We start from the raw sequence: 14567 nt of genomic DNA, 5'->3' as shown, positions 1-14567 counted from the left end.
CCTAAAGTTTTATGAGAATACCGTCAGCTACCTTCTCCAGTTTGCTCCTGTTTGTGTAAAGGATCTTTTCATATGCAAAAGAAGGGGGAGGGGGGGAGTGTCTTATTTGCCACTTGCAGTGGGCTTTCCAGCTACCTTTTCAACAGAACCAAACTGACCGCTTCTAAGTAAGTTTTTAAACAGTTTTATACTGGATTTTTATATCAGTATCTGTGCATCTTATTCTTTATAGTAGTGTCTATTACATGCAGTTATATGAAAATGAGTGTATACTGTCCCTTTAAGGATGTCTTATCCCAGTAAAAGCGTAAGGCTTGCTATTGCTGCTTGCCTCATTTCAGGAGGCTTTTGGCTATAACAGCCAGGGCTGAGACCCCTTAGATTAAGATGGACAGCTGGTGGCTGCCATTAAAGGGTTAAGCAAATATTGCACAAATTGTCACTAATTCAATTTATGTTAAATTATGCAAATAGTCTGTGATTTAGAGAGCTTAAGTAACATTTATAAATAACAAATTATTATAATATTGCAAAGTATCATTCAACTACTTCATAAATCCACCTGACGGCAGCATTTTCTTTGTAGAACACAACTAGTGGTGATATTGTCTTGTTTTTAAAAACTTAAAGGGACATTAAACACCTCTTGCTTTGTTGTAACATTGTGCTTGTCCCACACTGCCTAGCGAGACCAAAAATTAAATCTGTAACCGGCAACTGCTGAAAATCAAATAGCAGGTGTAGGGAATTTGCAGCATTTATAAAACATTTTGCTTTTTGGCCTCTAGAGAGCGTGGGACAAAGGACATTTTTTACACAAAACAAGAGGTTTTAAATATCCGTTACTGAATCAGCCAATATTGTAAAGTTCACTAGAATGCAACTTTGGATCTTTCTGGGATCATAATTTTAAGTAAAGGCAAAAAGCTGGTGCCTGTTAACGACTTTGTGCATGATTAGACTGGCAGCCCCCAGCAGTGCATAAAGCTTTGTTTACCAGCTTGATGAGTGGTGATTTTAAACTTTATTGAATTTAACACCAGTATTAAATAATACTCTTAAAAACAGGGGCACTTTCATTAATTTAAAGTTTACAAAGATGCTTATTTTTTAAAAATACTTACCATTGCATTATGGTAAACATAACGCCAATCCTCAGACCATAGCTCCTGCTTTCATTAGCATATAGATGACAAATCCGACTTGCTTAAATTGTTGCGTTGCCCCACTAGCTGGACGCCAAAGGGGGCACACAACGATTGTAGGAAGTTGGATTTGCCATCGGTCTGCTAAAGAAAGCAGGAGCTGCAGGCGAAGGATCAGTGTTAGGTTTACCATAACGCAAATGTAAGTATTTTAACCCTTTCATGACAGGGTCAATTTGCCTACATCGGAACAACGTTCCGATGTAGACAAATTAATATCTCGAGATTTCAGTTATGGGATTGGGTCAGGCGGGTGTCCCTATGATGCTAGGCACGCCCTCAAGACCACAATTGCTTCCAGGAAGCTCTGTTGGCTTCAGGACAGCTAAACTGCTAGGACGTTCTATTCCGTCCTAACGGCGCTAAAGCCCAGCGTGGTTAGGATGGAATAGAATGCCATAACGGCATTTAAAAGGTTAAAAAATAAGCATCGTTGTAAACATTAATGAATTAAAGTGCCCCTGTTTTTAATATTATTATTTGATACTGGCCTTTAATTCATTAAAGTTTACATTCACTTTAAAATTGATGGTGCAATCCAATTCTAAATAAGGTTTTCATTGTGTATCTGAAAGAGAAACAAGTGAAAAAACGAACTAAACTGAAGTTACCTGGAAATGCTAAAATATTTATGTATTTAGAGGGCTAGAGAAGAAGAAAAGCTAATTATTTATCCTAGATTTCCTGCAAAATACTGCAAATTGCCTAAACCAGCTGAGTTGCATAATACACAGTGATTGCTTAGAGCTATAGACAAACTAACTTCTAAATAGCCTGGATTGGCCAGAATTAAGAGAGAGGGAAAAGAATTGTACTTCAAGTAGTTTTGCATATTGTTACTGCTTTTAAATACTTTTAAAAAAAAAATTCATTTTGTAGATTTTGTCATTTGGTACTAAAATGAATTGGTTTATATTAAACTGAGCATCATAACTTAAAGTGAAGGTCAATTTTTGCATATTGCAATGCACCATTGTAAACCTTAATATACAAATAATACAGTCGCTAAGTTTATATTTTTATAAAACTCTTCTTTTTCAAACAAAATATATATATAAAATACCTCCGTTATTCTATTTGCGCCGCCCCTACCACACTTCCTTATTTATCTGTTGTTGTGACGATGCTGTAGTTCCTACAAGCGGACTACGCTCGTGCACAACAGTATCTTCTAAATGCGCATGCGTATCGTACACTCAGTAGCGCAGAACAGTAGCTCAGTAGCGCAGTTTTTTTAACGCATGCGCAGAACGTTGTAGTGACGCGAGAGAAAAGGGGCTGGACGCCACGGGGTTAGATGATATATTGGATACCAGAAATGTCAATCAATAACGGGAGTATGGCGGGCGGTTAATACGACGAAAACTTAGATGAATTTAAAGGTGAAAAATAATAATGATAACAATATTTATAAATAAATTGATGAATGAACATAATACTTAATTTTAGTCAGCTATTGAAAAATGTTAAGCAATGCGCCAGACTTGACCTTCACTTTAACTTTAAAAAAGGGGTTTAATGACCTACATTTTAAACATTTCTTTTCTTCTATTTTATGGGGAAATACATTGGGATGTCTTGTGTCTGGAAGGAAAAAGAACAAACAAATGGATTCATAAATACAGATTGGAGGAAGTAGTGTAATTTATATTATATGTTAACATTTAAACCTGTGTTAGCAATCAGTGATTTCATGTGTACTAATTACAACAAATTAAATTATATCCATCCAACTCTGCTTTTCTCCAACTCAGACTTTTTGTTGTTTGATACTAAAATGAATTGCAGTTAAGATATTATGTTCAATTATATTAAAGTATATTAAAAAAGGGGTTTAATGACCTTTAATGCAAACACATTTTTTTTTTCTTCTTCTATTTTCATTGGGAAATCAGAAATATATCAGGGATGTCTTGTGAATTTCAAATGTATAGCAGGGGTGTCTCAAAGGAAAAAACAAACAAATGTATTCCTAAATACTGTTCGAAAGATTGCGTCAATTATATTATGATGTCATCATTTAAATCTGTCAATTTACAAATTATATTATATTCTGCTTTTCTCCAATTGAGTGATTCCTGGGATTTATAGTTTGTCACTTGTGAAATGTGAATTACATTTTATACAATGATTTGTCTAACTATTTTAGCATTATTTAGCATTCCTTGTGTAACCTCACGTGCATAGTTGTTATGGACAGAAAAACACACACATTTAAAAAATGCATATACTGAAGTAAGGGCTAGAAACTACTATTGCAGAGTGGAAATTTGTTGTTTTTTTATCTGCAGAAGCCATTTGATTTGTGTGTTCTCACATTTTAATAAGGGATTTTTTTTCTCTTTTCACAGCAACATGGCGAATGCGCTCGCAAATGCGATCTGTGAACGTTGCCGGGCAGGGTTTGCACCCGCTGAAAAGATTGTGAACAGCAATGGGGAACTGTACCATGAGCAGTGCTTTGTATGCGCTCAGTGCTTCCAGCAATTCCCAGAGGGGCTTTTTTATGAGGTAAGATATTGATTTGCTTCTTACTTACTCCTAGAGTTATTTATATTTATTTCTCTACATCACTCCAGCTCAGCCTGTTACTTTCTGCTTTAAGTTTTTCTTAACAAGAGCACTACATAACCTTTTTTATATGCAAAAAAAAATGCTTTTCACATGTTTAAAGGGACAGTAAAGACAAAATGAAACTTTTATAATATGTAATTTGCTTAATTCTCTTGGTATCATTTGTTGAAGAAGCAGCAATGGACTACTTGGGAGCTAGCTGCTGATTGGTTGCTGCACATATATGCCTCATGTCATTGACTCATCTGATGTGTTCAGCTAGCTCTCAGTAGTGCACTGCTGCTCCATAGAGGATACCAAAATAAGGAAGCAAATTCGATATTGAATTGGAAAGTTGTTTAAAACTGTATGCTATATATGAATAATGAAAGGGAATTGTTGGTTTTTATGACCCATAAAGTTAAAGCTGAATAAACTGATATTGAACCTAAGAGAAAATTCATGTTTGTGCACGAATTGTTCCTAGAGGACTGATTGTTCACTGGGTGATGAGAACAACTCCTACTGCTGTATTGGTAAATAGTGGCATGCTATATATTTATATATATATATATATATATATATATATATATATATATATATATATATATATATATATAAAATAAAGGTATTGGATTTTTTTTTATCTTTACAAGAGTCTGTGTCTACACACCAGGATGTTTCTCGGACAGTGGCAAGAAAACGGAAACAACCGATGACCCTACATAGGTTGTTGCCTTTATTACTGTCAGTAATATATTCCCGAATTACTAGTATGGGACTGAATGAACAAGTAAGGCTGGTGTTGTACACTAAAAGGAAAATAGATACAAAGAAAACCAGTAAGTTACCTGCAAAGAGTGTACATATATTGCACACTGTTTGCCGGTAACTTACTGGTTTTCCTTGTATCCTGTATCTCGGACAGTAAACATCTCAACATTTTTATAAACAATGTTTCTCTTGTTAAGTGTATCCAGTCAACGGATCATCCATTACTTGTGGGATATTCTCCTTCCCAACAGGAAGTTGCAAGAGGATCACCCACAGCAGAGCTGCTATATAGCTCCTCCCCTCACTGCCATACCCAGTCATTCTCTTGTAACTCTCAACAAAGATGGACGTAGTAAGAGGAGAGTGGTGTATTATAGTTAGTTTTTTAACTTCAATCAAAAGTTTGTTATTTTTAAATGGTACCGGAGTGTACTGTTTCATCTCAGGCAGCATTAGAAGAAGAATCTGCCTGTGATTTCTATGATCTTAGCAGAAGTAACTAAGATCCACTGCCGTTCTCACATATTCTGAGGAGTGAGGTAACTTCAGAGGGAGAATGGCGTGCAGGTTTTCCTGCAATAAGGTATGTGCAGTTAATGTATTTCTAGGGATGGAATTTGCTAGAAAAATGCTGCTGATACCGGATTAATGTAAGTTAAGCCTTAAATGCAGTGATAGCGACTGGTATCAGGCTTATTAACAGAGATACATACTCTTATAAAAGTGTAATATAAAACGTTTGCTGGCATGTTCATCGTTTTTATATATGTTTAGTGACAAAACTTATTGGGGCCTAGTTTTTTTCCACATGGCTGGCTTGATTTTTGCCTAGAAACAGTTTCCTGAAGCTTTCCACTGTTGCAATATGAGTGGGAAGGGCCTATTTTAGTGCTTTTCTGTGCAGATGAAAATACTGACAGAGACATTCAGTAACAATCACAGTAGACTGTGGCAGTTGTTGTGACTGTTTTTAAAAAACATTTCTCCAACATAGGTGTGTCCGGTCCACGGCGTCATCCTTACTTGTGGGATATTCTCTTCCCCAACAGGAAATGGCAAAGAGCCCAGCAAAGCTGGTCACATGATCCCTCCTAGGCTCCGCCTACCCCAGTCATTCTCTTTGCCGTTGTACAGGCAACATCTCCACGGAGATGGCTTAGAGTTTTTTAGTGTTTAACTGTAGTTTTTATTATTCAATCAAGAGTTTGTTATTTTAAAATAGTGCTGGTATGTACTATTTACTCAGAAACAGAAAAGAGATGAAGATTTCTGTTTGTATGAGGAAAATGATTTTAGCAACCGTCACTAAAATCCATGGCTGTTCCACACAGGACTGTTGAGAGCAATTAACTTCAGTTGGGGGAACAGTGAGCAGTCTCTTGCTGCTTGAGGTATGACACATTCTAACAAGACGATGTAATGCTGGAAGCTGTCATTTTCCCTATGGGATCCGGTAAGCCATGTTTATAAAGATCGTAAATAAGGGCTTCACAAGGGCTTATTAAGACTGTAGACTTTTTCTGGGCTAAATCGATTCATTATTAACACATATTTAGCCTTGAGGAATCATTTTATCTGGGTATTTTGATATAATAATATCGGCAGGCACTGTTTTAGACTCCTTATTATTTAGGGGCTTTCCCAAATCATAGGCAGAGCCTCATTTTCGCGCCGGTGTTGCGCACTTGTTTTTGAGAGGCATGACATGCAGTCGCATGTGAGAGGAGCTCTGATACTTAGAAAAGACTTTCTGAAGGCGTCATTTGGTATCGTATTCCCCTTTGGGCTTGGTTGGGTCTCAGCAAAGCAGATACCAGGGACTGTAAAGGGGTTAAAGTTAAAAACGGCTCCGGTTCCGTTATTTTAAGGGTTAAAGCTTCCAAATTTGGTGTGCAATACTTTTAAGGCTTTAAGACACTGTGGTGAAAATTTGGTGAATTTTGAACAATTCCTTCATGTTTTTTCGCAATTGCAGTAATAAAGTGTGTTCAATTTAAAATTTAAAGTGACAGTAACGGTTTTATTTTAAAACGTTTTTTGTACTTTGTTATCAAGTTTATGCCTGTTTAACATGTCTGAACTACCAGATAGACTGTGTTCTGAATGTGGGGAAGCCAGAATTCCTATTCATTTAAATAAATGTGATTTATGTGACAATGACAATGATGCCCAAGATGATTCCTCAAGTGAGGGGAGTAAGCATGGTACTGCATCATTCCCTCCTTCGTCTACACGAGTCTTGCCCACTCAGGAGGCCCCTAGTACATCTAGCGCGCCAATACTCCTTACTATGCAACAATTAACGGCTGTAATGGATAATTCTGTCAAAAACATTTTAGCCAAAATGAACACTTACCAGCGTAAGCGTGACTGCTCTGTTTTAGATACTGAAGAGCATGACGACGCTGATAATAATGGTTCTGAAGGGCCCCTAACCCAGTCTGATGGGGCCAGGGAGGTTTTGTCTGAGGGAGAAATTACTGATTCAGGGAACATTTCTCAACAAGCTGAACCTGATGTGATTACGTTTAAATTTAAGTTGGAACATCTCCGCATTCTGCTCAAGGAGGTATTATCCACTCTGGATGATTGTGACAAGTTGGTCATCCCAGAGAAACTATGTAAAATGGACAAGTTCCTAGAGGTCCCGGGACTCCCAGAAGCTTTTCCTATACCCAAGCGGGTGGCGGACATTGTTAATAAAGAATGGGAAAGGCCCGGTATTCCTTTCGTCCCTCCCCCCATATTTAAAAAATTGTTTCCTATGGTCGACCCCAGAAAGGACTTATGGCAGACAGTCCCCAAGGTCGAGGGAGCGGTTTCCACTTTAAACAAACGCACCACTATACCCATAGAGGATAGTTGTGCTTTCAAAGATCCTATGGATAAAAAATTAGAAGGTTTACTTAAAAAGATGTTTGTTCAGCAGGGTTACCTTCTACAACCTATTTCATGCATTGTCCCTGTAGCTACTGCCGCATGTTTCTGGTTCGATGAGCTGATAAAGGCGGTCGATAGTGATTCTCCCCCTTATGAGGAGATTATGGACAGAATCAATGCTCTCAAATTGGCTAATTCTTTCACCCTAGACGCCACTTTGCAATTGGCTAGGTTAGCGGCTAAGAATTCAGGGTTTGCTATTGTGGCGCGCAGAGCGCTTTGGTTGAAATCTTGGTCAGCTGATGCGTCTTCCAAGAACAAGCTACTTAACATTCCTTTCAAGGGGAAAACGCTGTTTGGCCCTGACTTGAAAGAGATTATCTCTGATATCACTGGGGGTAAGGGCCACGCCCTTCCTCAGGATCGGCCTTTCAAGGCAAAAAATAAACCTAATTTTCGTCCCTTTCGTAGAAACGGACCAGCCCAAAGTGCTACGTCCTCTAAGCAAGAGGGTAATACTTCTCAAGCCAAGCCAGCTTGGAGACCAATGCAAGGCTGGAACAAGGGAAAGCAGGCCAAGAAACCTGCCACTGCTACCAAGACAGCATGAAATGTTGGCCCCCGATCCGGGACCGGATCTGGTGGGGGGCAGACTCTCTCTCTTCGCTCAGGCTTGGGCAAGAGATGTTCTGGATCCTTGGGCACTAGAAATAGTCTCCCAAGGTTATCTTCTGGAATTCAAGGGGCTTCCCCCAAGGGGGAGGTTCCACAGGTCTCAGTTGTCTTCAGACCACATAAAAAGACAGGCATTCTTACATTGTGTAGAAGACCTGTTAAAAATGGGAGTGATTCATCCTGTTCCATTAAGAGAACAAGGGATGGGGTTCTACTCCAATCTGTTCATAGTTCCCAAAAAAGAGGGAACGTTCAGACCAATCTTAGATCTCAAGATCTTAAACAAGTTTCTCAAGGTTCCATCGTTCAAGATGGAAACCATTCGAACTATTCTTCCTTCCATCCAGGAAGGTCAATTCATGACCACGGTGGATTTAAAGGATGCGTATCTACATATTCCTATCCACAAGGAACATCATCGGTTCCTAAGGTTCGCATTCCTGGACAAGCATTACCAGTTCGTGGCGCTTCCTTTCGGATTAGCCACTGCTCCAAGGATTTTCACAAAGGTACTAGGGTCCCTTCTAGCTGTGCTAAGACCAAGGGGCATTGCTGTAGTACCTTACTTGGACGACATTCTGATTCAAGCGTCGTCCCTTCCTCAAGCAAAGGCTCACACGGACATTGTCCTGGCCTTTCTCAGATCTCACGGATGGAAAGTGAACGTGGAAAAGAGTTCTCTATCTCCGTCAACAAGGGTTCCCTTCTTGGGAACAATAATAGACTCCTTAGAAATGAGGATTTTTCTGACAGAGGCCAGAAAAACAAAACTTCTAGACTCTTGTCGGATACTTCATTCCGTTCCTCTTCCTTCCATAGCGCAGTGCATGGAAGTGATCGGTTTGATGGTAGCGGCAATGGACATAGTTCCTTTTGCGCGCATTCATCTAAGACCATTACAACTGTGCATGCTCAGTCAGTGGAATGGGGACTATACAGACTTGTCTCCGAAGATACAAGTAAATCAGAGGACCAGAGACTCACTCCGTTGGTGGCTGTCCCTGGACAACCTGTCACAAGGGATGACATTCCGCAGACCGGAGTGGGTCATCGTCACGACCGACGCCAGTCTGATGGGCTGGGGCGTGGTCTGGGGATCCCTGAAAGCTCAGGGTCTTTGGTCTCGGGAAGAATCTCTTCTACCGATAAATATTCTGGAACTGAGAGCGATATTCAATGCTCTCAAGGCTTGGCCTCAGCTAGCGAGGGCCAAGTTCATACGGTTTCAATCAGACAACATGACAACTGTTGCGTACATCAACCATCAGGGGGGAACAAGGAGTTCCCTAGCGATGGAAGAAGTGACCAAAATCATTCTATGGGCGGAGTCTCACTCCTGCCACCTGTCTGCTATCCACATCCCAGGAGTGGAAAATTGGGAAGCGGATTTTCTGAGTCGTCAGACATTGCATCCGGGGGAGTGGGAACTCCATCCGGAAATCTTTGCCCAAGTCACTCAGCTGTGGGGCATTCCAGACATGGATCTGATGGCCTCTCGTCAGAACTTCAAAGTTCCTTGCTACGGGTCCAGATCCAGGGATCCCAAGGCGGCTCTAGTGGATGCACTAGTAGCACCTTGGACCTTCAAACTAGCTTATGTGTTCCCGCCGTTTCCTCTCATCCCCAGGCTGGTAGCCAGGATCAATCAGGAGAGGGCGTCGGTGATCTTGATAGCTCCTGCGTGGCCACGCAGGACTTGGTATGCAGATCTGGTGAATATGTCATCGGCTCCACCTTGGAAGCTACCTTTGAGACGAGACCTTCTTGTTCAGGGTCCGTTCGAACATCCGAATCTGGTTTCACTCCAGCTGACTGCTTGGAGATTGAACGCTTGATCTTATCGAAGCGAGGGTTCTCAGATTCTGTTATCGATACTCTTGTTCAGGCCAGAAAGCCTGTAACTAGAAAGATTTACCACAAAATTTGGAAAAAATATATCTGTTGGTGTGAATCTAAAGGATTCCCTTGGGACAAGGTTAAGATTCCTAAGATTCTATCCTTCCTTCAAGAAGGATTGGAAAAAGGATTATCTGCTAGTTCCCTGAAGGGACAGATTTCTGCCTTGTCTGTGTTACTTCACAAAAAGCTGGCAGCTGTGCCAGATGTTCAAGCCTTTGTTCAGGCTCTGGTTAGAATTAAGCCTGTTTACAAACCTTTGACTCCTCCTTGGAGTCTCAACTTAGTTCTTTCAGTTCTTCAGGGGGTTCCGTTTGAACCCCTACATTCCGTTGATATTAAGTTATTATCTTGGAAAGTTTTGTTTTTAGTTGCGATTTCTTCTGCTAGAAGAGTTTCAGAATTATCTGCTCTGCAGTGTTCTCCTCCTTATCTGGTGTTCCATGCAGATAAGGTGGTTTTACGTACTAAACCTGGTTTTCTTCCAAAAGTTGTTTCTAACAAAAACATTAACCAGGAGATTATCGTACCTTCTCTGTGTCCGAAACCAGTGTCAAAGAAGGAACGTTTGTTGCACAATCTGGATGTTGTTCGCGCTCTAAAATTCTATTTAGATGCTACAAAGTATTTTAGACAAACATCTTCCTTGTTTGTTGTTTATTCCGGTAAAAGGAGAGGTCAAAAAGCAACTTCTACCTCTCTCTCTTTTTGGATTAAAAGCATCATCAGATTGGCTTACGAGACTGCCGGACGGCAGCCTCCCGAAAGAATCACGGCTCATTCCACTAGGGCTGTGGCTTCCACATGGGCCTTCAAGAACGAGGCTTCTGTTGATCAGATATGTAGGGCAGCGACTTGGTCTTCACTGCACACTTTTACCAAATTTTACAAGTTTGATACTTTTGCTTCTTCTGAGGCTATTTTTGGGAGAAAGGTTTTGCAAGCCGTGGTGCCTTCCATTTAGGTGACCTGATTTGCTCCCTCCCTTCATCCGTGTCCTAAAGCTTTGGTATTGGTTCCCACAAGTAAGGATGACGCCGTGGACCGGACACACCTATGTTGGAGAAAACAGAATTTATGTTTACCTGATAAATTACTTTCTCCAACGGTGTGTCCGGTCCACGGCCCGCCCTGGTTTTTTTTTAATCAGGTCTGATAATTTATTTTCTTTAACTACAGTCACCACGGTACCATATGGTTTCTCCTATGCAAATATTCCTCCTTAACGTCGGTCGAATGACTGGGGTAGGCGGAGCCTAGGAGGGATCATGTGACCAGCTTTGCTGGGCTCTTTGCCATTTCCTGTTGGGGAAGAGAATATCCCACAAGTAAGGATGACGCCGTGGACCGGACACACCGTTGGAGAAAGTAATTTATCAGGTAAACATAAATTCTGTTTTTTGTCATTTATTATTCTGTTTTTGTTATTAAGGGGTTAATCATCCATTTGCAAGTGGGTGCAATGCTCTGCTGACTTGTTACATACACTGTAAAAATTTTGTTAGTGTAACTGCCTTTTTTCACTGTTATTTCAAATTTTGTCAAATTTTTTTTTCTTAAAGGCACAGTAACGTTTTTTATATTGCTTGTTAACTTGCTTTAAAGTGTTTTCCAAGCTTGCTAGTCTTATTGCTAGTCTGTACAAACATGTCTGAAACAGAGGATACTTGTTCATTATGTTTAAAAGCCATGGTGGAGCCCCATAGGAGAATGTGTACTAAATGTATTGATTTCACCTTAAACAGTAAAGATCAGTCTTTATCTATAAAAGAATTGTCACCAGAGGGGTCTGTCGAGGGGGAAGTTATGCCGACTAACTCTCCCCACGTGTCGGACCCTTCGCCTCCCGCTCAAGGGACGCACGCTAATATGGCGCCAAGAACATCAGGGACGCCCATAGCGATTACTTTGCAGGACATGGCTGCAATCATGAATAATACCCTGTCAGAGGTATTATCCAGATTGCCTGAATTGAGAGGCAAGCGCGATAGCTCTGGGGTTAGACGAGATACAGAGCGCGTAGATGCTGTAAGAGACATGTCTGATACTGCGTCACAATATGCAGAACCTGAGGACGGAGAGCTTCAGTCTGTGGGTGACGTCTCTGAATCGGGGAGACCTGATTCAGAGATTTCTAATTTTAAATTTAAGCTTGAGAACCTCCGTGTATTGCTTGGGGAGGTATTAGCTGCTCTGAATGACTGTGACACAATTGCAGTGCTAGAGAAATTGTGTAGGCTGGATAAATACTATGCAGTGCCGGTGAGTACTGATGTTTTTCCAATACCTAAAAGGCTTACAGAAATTATTAGTAAGGAGTGGGATAGGCCCGGTGTGCCCTTTTCCCCACCTCCTATATTTAGAAAAATGTTTCCAATAGATGCCACTACACGGGACTTATGGCAGACGGTCCCTAAGGTGGAGGGAGCAGTTTCTACTTTAGCAAAGCGTACCACTATCCCGGTTGAGGACAGTTGTGCTTTTTCAGATCCAATGGATAAAAAATTAGAGGGTTACCTTAAGAAAATTTTATTCAACAAGGTTTTATTTTACAGCCCCTTGCATGCATTGCGCCTGTCACTGCTGCGGCGGCATTCTGGTTTGAGGCCCTGGAAGAGGCCATCCATACAGCTCCATTGACTGAAATTGTTGACAAGCTTAGAACTCTTAAGCTAGCTAACTCATTTGTTTCTGATGCCATTGTTCATTTGACTAAACTAACGGCTAAGAATTCCGGATTCGCCATCCAGGCGCGTAGGGCGCTATGGCTTAAATCCTGGTCAGCTGACGTGACTTCAAAGTCTAAATTACTCAACATTCCTTTCAAGGGGCAGACCTTATTCGGGCCTGGCTTGAAGGTAATTATTGCTGACATTACCGGAGGCAAGGGTCATACCCTTCCTCAGGACAGGGCCAAATCAAGGGCCAAACAGTCTAATTTTCGTGCCTTTCGAAATTTCAAGGCAGGAGCAGCATCAACTTCCTCCGCTTCAAAACAAGAGGAAACTGTTGCTCATTCCAGACAGGCCTGGAAACCTAACCAGTCCTGGAACAAGGGCAAGCAGGCCAGAAAGCCTGCTGCTGCCCCCAAGACAGCATGAAGGAACGGCCCCCTATCTGGAAACGGATCTAGTGGGGGGCAGACTTTCTCTCTTCGCCCAGGCGTGGGCAAGAGATGTTCAGGATCCCTGGGCGTTGGAGATCATATCTCAGGGATATCTTCTGGACTTCAAAGCTTCTCCTCCACAAGAGAGATTTCATCTTTCAAGGTTATCAGCAAACCAGATAAAGAAAGAGGCATTCCTAAGCTGTGTGCAAGACCTCCTAGTAATGGGAGTGATCCATCCAGTTCTGCGGACAGAACAAGGACAAGGATTTTATTCAAATCTGTGGTTCCCAAGAAAGAGGGAACATTCAGACCAATTTTGGATTTAAAGATCCTAAACAAATTCCTCAGAGTTCCGTCATTCAAGATGGAAACTATTCGAACCATTTTACCCATGATCCAAGAGGATCAGTACATGACCACAGTGGACTTAAAGGATGCCTACCTTCACATTCCGATTCACAAGAATCATCATCAGTTCCTGAGGTTTGCCTTTCTAGACAGGCATTACCAATTTGTAGCTCTTCCATTCGGGTTGGCTACAGCCCCAAGAATTTTTACAAAGGTTCTGGGCTCACTTCTGGCGGTCCTAAGACCGCGAGGCATAGCGGTGGCTCCTTACCTGGACGATATCCTGATACAGGCGTCAAGCTTTCAAATTTCCAAATCTCATACAGAGATAGTTCTGGCATTCCTGAGGTTGCATGGGTGGAAAGTGAACGAAGAAAAGAGTTCTCTATCTCCTCTCACGAGGGTTTCCTTCCTAGGGACTCTAATAGATTCTGTAGAAATGAAAATTTACCTGACGGAGTCCAGGTTATCAAAACTTCTAAATGCTTGCCGTGTTCTTCACTCCATTCCGCGCCCCACGGTGGCTCAGTGCATGAAAGTAATCGGCTTAATAGTAGCGGCGATGGACATAGTGCCATTTGCGCGCCTGCATCTCAGACCGCTGCAATTATGCATGCTCAGTCAGTGGAATGGGGATTACACAGATTTGTCCCCTCTACTAAATCTGGATCAGGAAACCAGAGATTCTCTTCTCTGGTGGTTATCTCGGGCCCATCTGTCCAAGGGTATGACTTTTCGCAGACCAGATTGGACAATTGTAACAACAGATGCCAGCCTTCTAGGTTGGGGTGCAGTCTGGAACTCCCTGAAAGCTCAGGGTTCATGGACTCAGGAGGAGAAACTCCTCCCAATAAATATTCTGGAGTTAAGAGCAATATTCAATGCTCTTCTGGCTTGGCCTCAGCTAGCAACACTGAGGTTCATCAGATTTCAGTCGGACAACATCACGACTGTGGCTTACATCAACCATCAAGGGGGAACCAGGAGTTCCCTAGCGATGTCAGAAGTCTCCAAGATAATTCGCTGGGCAGAGACTCACTCTTGCCACCTGTCAGCGATCCATATCCTAGGTGTAGAGAACTGGGAGGCGGATTTTCTAAGTCATCAGACTTTTCATCCGGGGGAAT

The 14567-nt window shown here is 41.5% G+C and overlaps 1 protein-coding gene across 6 annotated transcripts in view; it reads left to right on the top strand.

The window, feature by feature from the left end:
* The window catches only part of LIMS1 (LIM zinc finger domain containing 1), a 254505-nt gene that overhangs the window by 194432 nt on the left and 45506 nt on the right, over nucleotides 1-14567 (top strand). For all 6 annotated transcript variants that reach the window (XM_053707620.1, XM_053707617.1, XM_053707621.1 and 3 more), the window contains exon 2: nucleotides 3557-3716. In XM_053707620.1, the coding sequence (XP_053563595.1) occupies nucleotides 3557-3716 (160 nt within the window). The remainder of the gene's footprint in view (nucleotides 1-3556; nucleotides 3717-14567) is intronic.

This window comes from Bombina bombina, chromosome 3, assembly GCF_027579735.1.
Source record: "Bombina bombina isolate aBomBom1 chromosome 3, aBomBom1.pri, whole genome shotgun sequence".
Lineage (NCBI taxonomy): Eukaryota > Metazoa > Chordata > Amphibia > Anura > Bombinatoridae > Bombina > Bombina bombina.
Note: the sequence above shows the minus strand (reverse complement) of the source record. Positions and strands in the feature narration are given on the sequence as shown.